At 45.5% G+C, this 15,451-nt stretch overlaps 1 protein-coding gene and 1 long non-coding RNA gene across 3 annotated transcripts in view; one reads left to right on the top strand and one right to left on the bottom strand.

Annotated features, from left to right (window-relative positions):
• The window catches only part of LOC120094721 (uncharacterized), a 39,243-nt gene that overhangs the window by 9,670 nt on the left and 14,122 nt on the right, over positions 1-15,451 (bottom strand). The gene's annotated exons all lie outside the window — the stretch shown is intronic.
• The window catches only part of Col4a4 (collagen type IV alpha 4 chain), a 42,254-nt gene that overhangs the window by 16,864 nt on the left and 9,939 nt on the right, over positions 1-15,451 (top strand). Inside the window, exon 4 of the mRNA NM_001008332.1 lies at positions 3,941-4,018. Within this exon, the coding sequence (NP_001008333.1) occupies positions 3,941-4,018 (78 nt within the window). The remainder of the gene's footprint in view (positions 1-3,940; positions 4,019-15,451) is intronic.

The raw sequence follows: 15,451 nt of genomic DNA, 5'->3' as shown, positions 1-15,451 counted from the left end.
CTGAGGTAAAGAAGGGTAGCTTCTCCTGGTTTTACCTTAGGAGAAAGATAAGTAGGCTTGAGTGTAGGTGCGTTCCCAGTAAGTGTGTGAGTGTAGGTGTTTCCACTGAAGTTGTGAGTGTAGGTGTTTCCAGTAAGTGTGTGAGTGTACGTGTGTTCCCAATGAGTTGCGTATGGGTGTCTTCCCAGAGATTGTGGTTCAGGCTATGGACAGTTAATTTTGTATAGTATTGTCTTTGTCTTTTTCAAGGGCTTTGCATGAGATCTCTCTTCCTCTCCCTCTCTCTGCCTCTGCCTCTGCCTCTGTCTCTGTCTCTCTCTCTCTGTGTGTGTTTGTGCAAACCCATGTGTATTCAAATGAGCACACATGTGCTTGCTGAGTAAGGAGACCAGAAGACAAACTCAGATGTTGGTCTTTAGACATCATCTGCCTCTTTTTTGTTTGTTTGTTTGCTTGTTTGTTTTACAAACAGGGCCTCTCATTGCCCTGAAATGTACCAAGTAGGCTAAGCAGGCTGCCTCGTGAGCCCTAGGGATCGGGTAGTTTCTCTGCCTCTCTGCTGATGAGGCTACAAGCCTGCATCGCCATACATTGTAACTTTACCAGGGGACTGGGTGTCAAACTCCGTATTCCCTCATCCTGTATGTCTTTACCAAGTGCACGTTCTTCCTTCGCAAGCTCACAGCCCCATTTCACGTGTCAGTGGATGCTTCTTTCTTAGAATCTGCTAATCTTTTTCAAAATGACTCCTGAAATGTAACCCTGCCACACACATCTCAGTGATGCTTGGCAAAAACAAACAATATCATGTAAACAACCTTCCTTTGCTATCAAGGCAGCTAATCTACTGACTCCCCTTTTGCTATTTTGGGTATTTCACTGAGCACAATAATGAATTCTGACCTTAAATGAATTCAAGTACTCAGGGCCTGGGCATTTAACTCTTAATGCTTCAGGATTTTGAACTCCTACATTCACAGATAACTACTTTAATCAAAAGTCAAGAGTCATATACTTCATAAATTTCAAGCTCACTTATGTGTGTCTTATATAGTGTGTGTATAGATTCACACATATGTATAGGGAGGTCAGAGGTCAACATTGAGTGTGTTTTTCTATTGCTCTCCACCATTAATTGAGACAGAGTTTCTTGTGTTTGTGGAGCTCACAAATTCATCCATACCTGGCCAGCAAGTCCCAGGGGGTTCTCCTGCCTTTTCCTTCTCAGCATTGGGATTACAGACATGCAATGCTGTGCCCAACTGTATGTGTGGTTGACAGAGTACACTAGATATCAAATACTCATGGTCACATGGTAGGCACTTTACAGATTGAGCCATGTCTTAGCCCCTTAAGCCCTCAAGTTCTTCAAAACTTTTCATTTAATGCTTAAGGATATTTTCTCTTTGATTCTGCCTGAAAATGTTCCTGCCTAGTCAGTGAAGAGACACCATAACCACAGCAACTCTTATAAAGGAAAACGCTTAGTTGGGGCTGGATTACAGTTCAGAGGTTCAGTTCATTATCATCGTGGTGGGAAGCACAGTGGTGTGCAGGCAGACGTGGTGCTGGAGAGGGAGCGGAGAGTTCTGCATCTGGATTGGCAGGCAGCAGGAAGAGAGGGTGACACTGGGCCTGACTTGAGCATCTGAGATCTCAAAGCCCGCCTCCAATGATACACTTCCTCCAACAAGGCCACATGTCCTAATCCTTTCAAATGATGCCATTCCCTAGGAGCCTGTGGAGGCCATTTTCATTTAAACTACCATGCTGCCCTTTAAAGGAAGTTTAGACTGAGTGAATAAAAAACCAAACAAACTTTTAAGTAGACCCTTTGTCTTTTCTCACCCTCACTGACATTTGTGCACATAGGCATGTATTTGTGTGTGCTTATGAATGTGTCTATATGTACTATACATACTAACTTGTGTTGTATCTACTTACCAGTCTTTCACCAGGATCATAGCTATGGGCTTAGTCTCTCTCTCTCTCTCTCTCTCTCTCTCTCTCTCTCTCTCTCTCTCTTTCTCTGTCTCTCTCTGTGTCTCTGTGTCTCTTCTCTCTGTGTCTCTTCTCTCTCTGTCTCTCTGTCTCTGTCTCTCTCTGTGTCTCTCTTTTTCTCTCTCTCTGTGTCTCTCTCTGTCTCCCTGTGTTTCTCTCTCTATCTCTCTCTCTGTCTCTCTCTGTCTCTCTGTCTCTGTCTCTCTCTGTTTCTCTCTGTCTCTTTCTCTCTGTTTCTTTCTCTCTCTGTGTCTCCCTGTGTTTCTTTCTGTCTCTGTCTCTTTCTGTCTCTCTATCTCTCTCTCTGTCTCTCTGTCTCTCTCTCTTCCTTCCTTCCTTTCCTTTTCTTTCTTTTCTGACAATGCGTCATGTATCCTCGGTTGGTCTTGAACTTGCCCTGACCTCCTTGCCTGCACCTCCTGAATGTTGCGGTTATATGGGAAGCACTTCTCTATTTCTTTCATTTCACATTAATTTATGCTCATTGCCTTTATTATAAAAATAGGCAAGGTTGGAATAGGCAAAGTTTATTTCTGCTGCATCTTGGTAATCGTATCTCTGCTGGTAGTTCTAGCATCCAACTAATTCCCCTTTCCCGTCTGAGCCACAGTCTCAGTGGTGACTGAAAGTAAACGCTTGGAGGTGGCTGATGATTGTAAACTCTACACGTGGAGCTTGGATTTCTTAGACTACACTTGGTACTGAAGTGGCTGATATATACAGTGTGTGTATACAGTACATGCACATGTGTGTCTGTGTGTGTTTGTGTCTGTGTGTGTATCTCTGTGTGTATGTGTCTCTGTGTATATATGACTGTGTGTGTGTGTGTGTGTGTGTGTGTGTGTGTGTGTGTGTGTGTGTATTTAAAGCAGGGAAGAGCCCAAATGACTCAGATTCAGGAGTGTCTGACTGAGGGACACATTAGACTCCCAGCAGTTTCCAATCTTTCTAATTCTGCAACCCTTTAATTCAGTTCCCCATACTGTGGTGATCCCCCCCAATCGTGAAATTATTTTCGTTGCTACTTCATAACTGTAATTTTGCTATGGTTAAGCATTGTAATGTAAATATCTCATATTCAGATTATCTCATATGTGACCTCAAAGGGGTTGTGACTCATAGGTTGAGAACCACAGCATTAGAGGAACCCACCTTGGAGAACCACCAAATTGCAGGAAGAAAAGAATTAAATCCAAACTGAAAGACTTTTTCTGGAGAATTGCCTTAGGAAGGATTTGTCTGGTGAGGGTCACCTATCCCGGCTGATCTGGGAGGCACAGCAAGGAGGCCAAGGAGAGAAAGTCAAGCTTATCATTGAGAATAGACTCTTGTCTGTGCATAGCTTTACTAACTGCACCACTTATAAACACCTCCTGACTGCTCACAGCTTACTAACGCAGTCTTCATAGGAGACGAAGGCTCTAGATGATTCTGCCTCTGGCTGCTTTTGAACAAGGCTCCTTTTTTTCTCTAGTGTCCTCTGTATTTCAGGGTCTGACCCCTGTAATCAGTTCCCCCTAAGATTGATTACCCTGCCACCCACCAAGCAGGGGCTCTGCCTTGGTTTTTTTTCTCCCCAGCAAATAGTTTTATTTTACAAACAATTTTATTGAAATGTGCCAAGATACATGGGCAGCACAAATGTATAACAGGAAAAAAAACCCACACGCACGGTCATTTTAAAAAAGTGAAGGTTCCCTTTCACTAGTCAGAACTAATCTGCTGCCAGGTGTGATGGTGACTCTGTGAAGCTGAGGCAGGAGGATCAAAAGTTTAAGTGCACCCTGGCTACATTGTCTCAAGCTAAATTAATTAGTATTTGCTTTTCCTGGATCCAAGGTAAGAAGTTTGAACATGTTGGGCTTGTTTTATTGTATATTCAAGGAACTTGACTAATCCCTAAGGCTTAATATACTGAACATGTGACTTGGTTTTCCAGAGCAGCAAGAAATATGGCAGCCCCTGTGGAGGAAGAAACTGCTCTGTCTGCCAGTGTTTCCCTGAAAAGGGATCTCGGGTGAGTGAAACAGAGGTCAAGACTGACAGCATGCCTGGGGTCTGAGCCATTCAGAATTTTTAGCCTTCCTTATCCTCCTGTCCTCTGCCTGACTTGTGAGCCTACAGTGTTGCCTATAACAGACTCTCCATGTTCTTAGAGAGGTCTGCCACGAATTGAGACTCAGTGAAGCCGGAGAGAGAAGACAACCTGGGCCGTGCAGTTCACTTGTGTTTTATACAACACTAGTGTCATGGCTCCCCGGTATGAGGAAAGCCCCAGTAGGTTCTCATACTGGCTCGCCTTGTCCAAGGTTTATGGCGGTATCGGTATTTTAAAGGCTCTGAGAAGTGTGTGAAGAAGAAGAAAAAACCTTTAACTTGGTTTCAAGTCATCTTTCCGGACACTTGACCACGATGCCCTTTCCTGGAGAGCACCCTAAAGAAGTTTAATATTCCAGTTAAGGCAACAGTTCTATGTCGCATGGTCCATGTTTGCCTTGACTGCTCTATGTGCTCAAAACGCCTTATCTAGCTCTCTGGTTCTTCATCTGGCATGTCCCAATTCTGCTGTGCAGAGGACTGAGCCGGAGGCCAATTTCTAGTTCAAAGGCCACCCGGAATAGTTCTGTTGGCAACTATCTATTTGGTAAAGTGTGGGGACCACATTGGTCACTACCTTTTGGGAACTCACGCACAGGTCCCTGCACTCTGGAAACTATAATAAACAGCTCGTTCATTCATGAATACTGAGGCTCAGATGAGGCGACTCTTAGATTCAGAATCCTGCCATAATTTTTGTAGCGGTATACTGAAATATCACTGTTTACACCTTAAATACACATAATTGTGTATCAGTTAAAAGTGGTGAGGGAAAGACCACTGTGGAAATATTCCCCACAGACTGGCAAGAAAGGTTAAGGTTGGTTGTCTTTTTTAAGCTTTGGATAATTCTGAGGTTAAAATACAATGATTTTTTTTTTTAACTAAATAGTGTTCAGGCTACTGAAACTATATAGTGCACTGGGGACCTGTCTTAGTCAGGGTTACTATTGCTGCAATGAAACACCATGACCAAAAAGCAACCTGGGGGGGAAAGGACTTACTCAGCTTACACTTCCACATTTCTAATCATCACTAAAGGAAGTCCGGACAGGAACTCAAGCAGGGCAGGAACCTGACGGCAGGAGCTGATGCAGAGGCCATGGAGGGAGGCTGCTGACTGGCTTGTTTCCCATGGCTTGCTCAGCTTGCTTTCTGATAGAACCCAGGACCACCAGCCACCATGGGATTGACCCCTACCATTGGTCACTAATTGAATAAAAAGCCTTACAGCTGGATCTAATGCAGGTGTTTCTTCAATTGAGGCTCTTCCTCTCCGTGGCAACATTACACACAAAACCAGGCAGTACAGGGTCTGGGTTAACTTAAATCTGTTTCTCACAGTTCTGGAGGCTGGGGAGCCAAATTCAAGGTGATCACAAAGCCTGTGGCTACTGAGAGCCATTTCCTGGCTTGAGGATAGTGCCCTTCAGGAGTGGAGAGAAAGAGAGAAAACTCTCTAGGATCTTCTCAGAAGGGCTTGGTGGTGGTGATCAAGTCATCTCCCAGGCAACTCATCTCTTACTCTTGACACACTGGAGCTTGGGATTTCAACACATGAACAGGGGACCTAAAGAAACATTCAGTCCAAACACCATCATATCAACCCTGCTGGGCTAGGCATGATACTCAAAGTGCATGCTTGACTGGTAGTCAGTCTTCAGGGCAAAACATTTCCTTCTTCCCACTTCATGGTTTCATCGCTGTGTCCATGTGTCTTTAGAAATCTCAGTCCTCTTAGTTCTGCGTTTCCTTGCTGGGGGGATCTTTTTGTTTCACCCATCTTTCTAGGGACACTTGACAGTGGAGACAAGTTTTAGTCATCACAGCTGGGTAGAAGGAGCTACTAGTGTCTAGTGGGCAGAGGTCAATGATACAGTTCAGTGTCTTGTAGTGCAGGATACATTTACACCAGAGTCCCCAGCATCAACAGACTAGAGAAGGCCTGTTCTTACCGCCACAGCTCTGTGGGTTGTGTGTGATTATTTGTGTTTCCATCCGATGGTGTAAGGAGCCCAAATCAGAGCCAGAAACCACATCCAGGTGCCTGGCCTCACCTCCAGCACTTGCTCCACCAGCATGGAAAGGTTATTACACGCAGGTTCCAACACCTGGGTCTACTGTCACTGTGTGAGCTCAAGTGAGCCCTTCCTGAGACCCAGCCCTTACATTTACTACCTGGATCCTGCTTCCTTTTCTTGAGCTTCCCCATGATCACAAGCCAATGACTGTGTACAGAGTGTGCTTTTTGGCCTCCGAGGCTGTCTGTGGATTGCCAGGGTTCCCGAAGCTGAGCTTTTCTCTTCTACGTGTGTGTCCCTGGTACTGGGTGGCCAAAGGGACTGTGTGTGCAGCCCTAGCAACCTCCACCTTTCCTGATGTCTAGGATCTCCTTGTGAGGGCCACAGGTGGGGGTGTCATTTTCCAGCAGAAAATGTGGGAGGAAGACCATATGTCACTGGGAGGGGGTGGAGATGTGGGCCCTCAGTCCTTAGCATCTAGCCAGCTCTCCATTACAGTGGCAGCTCCAGGTGGACTGTTGACTAATAATAATGAGCTGACATGGAATCCAGGGGCTGGAGGTGTCTCCCTAAGGCTACTCAGCCCATTTAGGGAAAAGCTGGTGACTCTAAGAAGGAAGTTAGTCCTTTTTAATTACTGTTTATTCCTTGATAACACAAGATGAATTCTGGTCATTTTAAACCACCATGACCCTCTACCACTCCCTACATTCCTAACTGAAATTTTTTTCTTTCTTTTCTTTTTTTCTTCTTCTCAGCAAGTCTCCTTCTCTTCCTCTTCCTTTTTCCTTCTTCTTCTTCCTCCCTTCCTCCCTCCCCCCTCACTTGTCTTTCACCGTGTGTGTGTGTGTGTGTGTGTGTGTGTGTGTGTGTGTGTGTGTGTGTGTGTGTGGTGTGAATCATGTGGGACTCATTGTGTTTATTAGGGTTGCTTGTATGAGCATGTGTGGAAAGCTGTTACCAAGGCAGTGTTCCCTCCTCTGTGAATATAGCACAGAAGAAAGTGACACCTCCCCTACAACTGTTAGTTGCCACCAGTTCCTTACAGAGGAGCAGTGGTGGCATCATGAACCCTTTCCCATCCTTGGTTAGCAACCTGTACCAAGCACTTAGATTTTTCACCTTACAGCTATGACTTCAGGAGAAACATTATCCATCCATGCAGGGGGTTAAAGCAATTCTTGACAAGCAAAGCTAGCTTCTTGAGAATAGCTGTGATTATTAGCTTGTTGTCTGAGTCTGGAGCTATAGTGAGGCAAAGCAGGGACAGATACATGTAGCGGCCCAGTATCCTCTCTCAATCAGTTTGAGTATGGCTGTGCCTAAACTCCGTCATTAGCTCCCAAGGGTCGTGTAAACAGCCCCTGGGCTCACAGTGCATACCTTAGAGGGACGAGCTGTTGCTTGTTGGCTTCCCCTTTGGAAGGGGAAGCCTGTGCTCCATTGCACTGATTTGAGCAAGTAAAAAGTCTGCATACATCAGTCAATAGATTAAAACCCAGACTCTAGCCAAGAGAGAATTCAGAAGCCTCTGCTGCGGCCACTATGAATCCACAAGGTGACTGTTTCCAAGAGAGAAGAACACAGTTAATCGTGAGTCTCTCCTCTGTCCCTAGACTTCCTATCTCACACTGGCACTGCTAGGAAGTGAGTGAGCTCTCATAGTTCAAATCCTCGTGACCTTCAAATGTGGCCAGAGATGAACATCTTCAGAGCAGGACAACTTTGACCACAGTGGCACTAGGAACTTTCCAGGCCAGTGGTGTTGGGGTCAGGGTAAGAGATAGGAGTGTCCCCTGGCTGGCTGGCTTGCAGACTCGAGCTCAATCTCAGAGAGAAAAGGTTGGTCTAGAGGATTAAACCAATTCCTCTGGGTCAGAGTATCCCTTGGTTATAGGATGTGAGGTGTGACTATATAGCTACTGACTCGCTCACCTACATAATCTATGATGCTTCTCCACCTCCTCTCCACACTAGCTGTTAACCTCTCTGTAAGGAGGTGAGATAGCCTTGGGTAGGATACCTTAGTCTTTGTTAGTCTCCAGGGAAGCAGCTCCGTGTAGTTAGTGGTTGTCTGTGTATAAGATGAAGCCATGTCCTTAGGAACCAGACTGGACCTTTTATGAGTTCTGGGTTAGTGACTAGGAGCTGTATGTAATTTTTCATTAATTTGTGTATTTATTCACTTTACATCCAAGTCTTGCAAATACGTCCCCCATTATCTCTTCCCCTTATCCTTACAGAAGGGGAAGCCCCATTTGGGTACCATCCCACCCTGGAACACCAAGTTGCAGCAGGACTAAGCTCATCCTCTCCCACTGAGGATCAACAAGGCTGTCCAGCTAGGGGAAGGGGATCCAATGGCAGGGAACAGAGTCAGAGACAGACTCACTCCTGTTATTAGGGAACCCACATGAAGACCAAGCTTCACATCTGCTACCAATGTGTAGGGGTCCAAGGTGTGGCCCCTGCATTTTCCTTGGTTGGCAGTTCAGTCTCTGCGAGCCCCCATGGGCCCAGGTTTGATGATTCTGTGGGTCTTCTTGTGGTGTCCTTGACCCTTCTGGCTCCCTCAATCCTATCCCTCACTCTTCCACAAGACTCTCTGAGCTCCAGCTGATGCTGGCCGTGGGTCTCTTCATCCATTCCCATCAACTGCTGGATGAAGCCTCTCAGGAGACAGTTATGCTAGGCTCCTGTCTGCAAGCATAGCAGAGAATCATTAATAGTGTCAGGGGTTGGCTCTCTCCCATAAGATGGTTCTCAAGTTGGGCCAAGTCATTGGGTGGCCATTCCCTCAATCTCTGCCCCATCTTTATCCCTGCATATCTTGTAGGTAGGACAGATTTTGGGTCGAAGGTTTTATGGGTGGGTTGATGCCCCACTCCCTTCACTGGAAGTCCTGCCTGGCTACTGGAGTCTCAGCTAGGGTCCCCATAGATTCCTGGGGGCCTCCCTTGTCCCATGTCTCCCGCTAGTAGAGGGATAATACTAATAATTTAATCTTCCTGTAGCTTATTTAAAAATAGGTGAATGTATTTTATCATCTGAGGAAGTGAAACAGCCATGAAACCAACAAAGCTCTATGATGTGGTTTTCTGTATGGCATCAAATGCCTTTAAATTCATCCCATCTTCAAGGTTTTAGTTTGGAACCCAGATCAAATATTAATGAGTCTCTCTTTCCTTTGGGATTATAGATCCCTGACTATGCTTAGTACAATAGAGCCCTGTGCTCTCACTCACCCAGCCCTTATACTTTATCAACCTGCATCCTGTGATTAAAAAGTAGGATTTACTTGGGGAATTTCAATTTTTCTTAGTCTTTCTCATGTCACTGATTTGCACACACAGATCTAACTTTCAGACTCTATCCCTCACACAGCTGCATTTAGGACACTAACTTCAGCCAGACAAATGGTTCCATGAAGTAATTTTATGTCTCCAAATTCTCAGTAGTCAATAATGTTCTCTTTCTTTGAAACACCACACGGTGACAACTGAAGGTGGCTAAAGCCAGTCTGTCATCCATTCCTTGGCTTTGGAGCTGCTTTCTTGTCCTGTTTCACCCTGTTCCTCCAAGGGCTTGATGTCTTATCACTAGACAATTCTCTGATTAGTGATATGTATGATGCACTTTAAGGGGCACCAGGTAACCTGAGGTCAGATAGCTGGGAGCATTCTCATCGATAGACATGAGGTGCCGGATCATGCCTTTGTCCGGCAGAAGCAGGGAAATTCAGAATGTTTTTGAGGCTAGTGCCCTACTGTTAACATGTATTTTCTGGTGGATTCCAGCTGTCAGGCTGCAGGTTGCCATGCTGGCTTAGATTGTTCAAGTGTTTATTTCAGAAATGCTAACATGGTTTTTGAACACCAGAACACTTGCGGAAGCTGATGGGACACATTTCCAGGTTGTAATTTGCTTCATCTTGGGGTTGAGTATCTCTGAGAAGGGTTGTGGGGGGGTCTGTGGTTATCAGAGCTCTGGCCTGCCTACAGTGTGGCCGCAGTTGGCATCTATGTGAAGAATTGCTGCAGGTAATTAACATCAGTCTGGGATGCCGGCAAATCCCCTTGACACCTGGCATTTGTGTATATGGGAGAAGGGAACAGACTAGTTGCCTCCCACACTCTACAGTGTGCCACATGTTCCCCATCCCTTCAGGGGTACACGTGGCTCTAATGTAACAGGACTTCCTGCGGGATTCAGGTGTAGTGCGTGTTTGATGGTGGGTTCCATGTTTCTGCTTACATCCTTCGTCTTCTTCAGTGCAGTGATTTTCAGGGGGGCTTTACGTCTCCCTATGAGGAGTTCAAGTGCTAATTTGGTCACTTGGCTGTGCTGTCTTAACTGCAATTAATAGTAATAGTACTGCTTTCTCAATTGTTGGACAAATAACCATCAAATAAATACTAGTCCGGCAGAGGGCAAGACCACGTGATAAAGAAGAAAGTCCCTGTGACTGGGAAGTTTCACTGTCCTTAGGAGAAACCGACATGCCTTATGGGATAGAGGATACAACAAAGGCCCTTGCTTCTCCCTGGGTGGCTAAGTTGGTGTCCTGGGCTGGCCTTGCCTAGAAGCACGTGGATGACAGACACAGGGTACTGGATATGCCCTTGAGTTTGGACTTGCTGGAGTTGGAGGGCAGCCAGCCCCAGCATGGAGGAAGAGTCACATTAACACCCACAGCTTCTGTGGCAAATTAGCACATGCTTGGTGGCTTGCGGCAACAGAAGTGCATGCTTCCACAAATGCTTCAGACCAGATGTTCAAAGGCAAGGGACAGGCGCTGCCAGGATCCAGCTGGAGAATCTGCTCCAACCTCTGTGTTTCTCTTTCTGGTCCTAGACACATTGCACCAGCTTCTTTCACGTTGCTTTATTCTTTGCTTTATTCTCAGTGGTGTTGAAGCTCACCCTCACATAAGGAGGCAGACATGGGAGGGCATTTAGAACTGCCCTTGGGCAACCTATGATAACTGAGTTCAGGATAAGATCCTAACAGCACCTCATCTCTCGTCATCTTATGCCCATAGTAGGGTTAGGGACAGTGGGGTCAAGACTCTGGGGAAGACAGGGTGTTATTAGGAAAGCCTGCTAACAGGCTACTACACTAGCCAGGTGAGGAGTCACAGAGTCTTAACAAGGAGTAGATATGGAGGTAGGTGGTTAGGCTCAGAAATATTCTCAAGGCTAGCTTGACTGCAGAAGGAGGCTCCTGGGAGCTGTTGGGCAAGTGCTCAGGGGTGCTGTGCTACCTCTGAAGGTGTAGGTAGTGTGGAGTGACAAATATTACCAGAACCACATTTAAGGGAATGGCATAGGTCCAGCTCTGAACTTGTATAGCATGAGGTCCCCTGCATATGTAGAAGGTGTTGAGGAGAAGTTGGCTGAGAAGGGACTGGGAGAATTGTTTGACTGTGGATACAGAGTGTTCCATGGAAATACAGAGTCTCCCCCATCAAGAGAAGGTAAGAAGGGGTCAAGGCATCCCACTGGAGCTCCAGGGTCACCCCCACCCACAGTAGAAAGAGGAACCATACAAGACACAGTTGGGGGGGGATCACATAGAGCTAGGGAGAGGTGGAAGGGAGGGAAAGAGGGGAAAAATCACAGGAGCAGAGTGCAAAGAACCCTACCTGGTGTCCTAGGTCCCCACAGCACATAAATAATGTCACGGTGTTCCCAGCACAAAACGGGAGAACTGTTCATTAGGGTCTGCTCCAAGAGGTGACCCTGTTGTCCAAATGGCTAAACTTTCTCCTTTGGTTCTCTGTGCAGAGTTTTCCCACTGTACCTGCATATTGCCTCTGGAGAGCATAACTAAAGTCCCTGATGCTCCCCGAGACAGACTGACCATGCCAGTTGTTAACAGACGAGGCAATCTTAGGTTGCAAGAACATTCTTTGCTACTGCACTCCAAGATCCTTGGACAGTTCACTACCTTTTCATTCTTTGGTTTTAAAACACTTCCTGATGTCCAGATCCCTCTTTTCCCCAACAGTAATGGGTGTGTGTTGGGGGGGGGGGGAGATTCTGAAGGTGCTCTGTGCCTAGAGGACGCCAGCTTCACATGCTGGACAGTGTCAGAGTGTTTGTGATATTGCAGTGACACCTAGTGGCAATTTTTCTGAATTACATTTCAGCATTTAAAAGTGGGACATTATAAAGGGAACTATATCAGGATAAATAAATGCAGCAAAGGAAGAGGTGTCTCAGATACAATGTTTATCTGTAAAATTCAGTTCCAGAAGTAGTCATTAAGCATGAGCACACACTTATTATTTGTACTGTGTGAGACAGTAGCCAAGGTCCTGGGAATGGATCTCTGGTCCCAAAGACATTCTAAAGACATTCTTAATATCTGCTTAAGCACAAAACATTAATGAAATGAAAGAGGTGAATCTGTCTGCTATTGTCGGGTAAAAATGATGGTTTGAGGAAAGCGAGGTTGGTGAGGTCTGGAATGGAAAGCAAGCAGACACCTTGAGATCAGAAGGTCTGAGTTTCAGAGCTCTACTTCCCCAGGTCCTGTCTGTGTGGCCTCAAGCACATTGCTTGAGGAAGCACACGAGGGTGGCCTTCTGCTTCCTATTGTTTTAAAGAGCTCATAAGAAGAAAACAGAACACCAGGGCTTAGAGCAGACAGAGACTGGAACATGCAGCTTGGTTATTAATGTCCCTGCTGCCAACATATTTTTAAAGATTTATTTATTTATTATGTATGAGTACATGGCAGCTGTCTTCAGACACACAAGAAGAGGGCATCAGAGCCCATTACAGGTGATTGTGAGCCACCATGTGGTTGCTGGGAATTGAACTCAGGACCTCTGGAAGGGCAGTCAGTGCTCTTAACCACTAAGCCATCTATCTCTCCAACCTCATCAGATGAGAGGATGGTAGGGTTTGAGTGACAGATGAAGAAAGGCTATTGTCATTTCTGGGATACAAGTATAAATGGTGCATGAATACGTGGGACACATGGACTGGCGGGTTGGGGTGGTGAGGGAAAATGTCTTGTCAGAGGTTAGGCAATGACCCAAGGGAACGGCAGGCTGGAGGGAGCTAACAGCTATGTTGGGGGAGAAAACTGGGGTCAAGGGAGTGAGGGAGACTGACATTTGGATAACCTGTGCTACAAATGATGTGACCATGACTTGGGGTTTTGCAGTAGATGTAAGGCAGACATTGAGTTTAAAGGACTACATGACAGATGAGGTCATGGGAGGGAGAGACAGTGAGTCCAAAGGGATCACGGGATGCAGAATGTAGATCAGTCACCATCTGTAGGCACTGGGAAGGAGCCTGGAAGAGAGGAGCCCTACTTTGACCCCAGAGAGTGTCTAGAAGAGAGCTGGCAACCAGGGCTGGAACTAGATGATTTTGAGGCCTGCAGGAAGAGAATTCTGCAGTAAATTAGGTCAAATGTTGTTACCCAGGGAAGTTTTATAAAGAAACAGGGAGTTTGGGGAGATTCACAAGCAGACTAGAGAGCTTACCTGGCATTCCTCAAATGCTGTTGTCCCCTCCCCATCATGAGTGAAGAGTATAAGTAAGGGTGGCCTGTGACTGTAACTCAGCACTGAAGCCAGGGGGCAGACATGAGCAGAGGTAAGAGAGTCCCAAGCCTTCAACACTCAGCTACATAGAGTTAGAGCCAGCCTGGGCTGCAGAGTGAGACCCTGTGTCCCCAAAACTGTTGTTGTTGCTGCTGCTGCTGCTGTTGGTGGTGGTGAAGAAGAAGAAGGAGGAGAAAGAAGAGGAGGAGAAGGAGGAGGGGGGAGGAGAAAACCCTGAAATCTCACTGCAGACAACATAGGAATTAGTGAAACCCTACACTATGCCAGTAAAGCAGTGGGAGGCAGAGGGGTCTGGAGAGGGGCTGACCATCCAGGTAAGAATTCAAGGTAGCAAGGATATGGGGTTGAGTAAGTCGTGATCCTGAGGTAATTTTCTTATCTATCAGTGTGGGGACAATGTTGCACAACTTTCAGTGTTACTGGCTATATCTTATGAGGTAGCAATGGAGGGTGTGTGTGTGTGTGTGTGTGTGTGTGTGTGTGTGTGTGTGTGTGTGTGTGTGTGTGTGAAGCCAGGAGCCAATCTCTGAAGCCCTTTCACCTGTTTTGAATAGGGTCCCTTAACTGGCCCGATCTCACCAAGCAAGCAAGGGATCTGCCTGTATCCACCTCCCCAACTCTGGAATTCCAAACCTATGCCTTCCCACCTCAGCTTTAAAACAGGCTCTGGAGCTTAGCAGGTCCCCACGCTTGCATAGTAAGGACCTTACAGGGTGATCCATCTCCTTCGCCCATATATATGTTTGTAGTCATCAGTTTGCAACTAAACTGCTAAAAATCACAAGAGTGCTGTGGTTTTGATCACCCCTCATGGGTTCCAGTCTCAGAGTAGCCAGGTCAGGGGCAGCCAAAAAAAAAGCTAACTTGAAATTTTGATTTGTGTTCCTTAGAAAGATATAATTTTGCATCTTTTGACCATCTTCTACCTTGCAAAACAAACGTGATTTTCTTACTCCTAACTTAGTTAACCAGGGACAGAGTCCTAAAAAAATGTCCTGAGCTCTGAGAGACGCTGCGAGGGCTCTGATCTCCCTCCTTTGAGCAGCAGAGCCAGGAGCCTGGGCTGCTGGAAGGACCCTTCTGATGACCCATGTCAGCTTGGCCCTGGAGTAGAGGGAAGGAGGCGACCTGGTGGTTTTACAAGGTGGACCCAACTTGCCCAGGGTCAAAGTGATTGTCATTTGATTCTGCACCCAGTGACATCACTGTCTTATAATGAAAATCACAAACCACAGAGTAAGTTCTGCACACAGCTGTTCAATCTGAAACTCAGTTGCAGGACTCTGTGTAGAACCTAGTTTAATCATGTCATGGTTGGTGAGTGGGGATTAGGGCTTAGAATCAGGTATACATAGAAAGAGAGAGATAGAGATTCAGATACAGATAGAGATGGAGAAATATTTTATATATTTATATAAATATATATAAATTTATAAATAAATAATTTTATATATAAATATATATATATTATTTATATATAAATGGTATTTATATATAAATACATATTATTTATATGTAAATAGTATTTATATAAATACATATTATTTATATATAAATATTATATATATAAATATATGTATGGAAAGTCTTGGGATGATTCATTTTCTAGTTTTGAAAACTAACTTTCGTGAACCATTAGTTTTCTCTCTTCACTCCGTCTATTCTATGAGAACCTTAGAGATAAGCAAGCCTCAATATTACTTACAAGGAGGCCTTTTTCCCTGAACCCGTTTTTATGTGAACAGAT

This window comes from Rattus norvegicus, chromosome 9 (genome assembly GCF_036323735.1).
Source record: "Rattus norvegicus strain BN/NHsdMcwi chromosome 9, GRCr8, whole genome shotgun sequence".
Taxonomy (NCBI): Eukaryota; Metazoa; Chordata; class Mammalia; order Rodentia; family Muridae; genus Rattus; species Rattus norvegicus.
The sequence above is the reverse complement of the archived record's forward strand: the minus strand, read 5'-3'. Positions and strand labels throughout refer to the sequence as shown.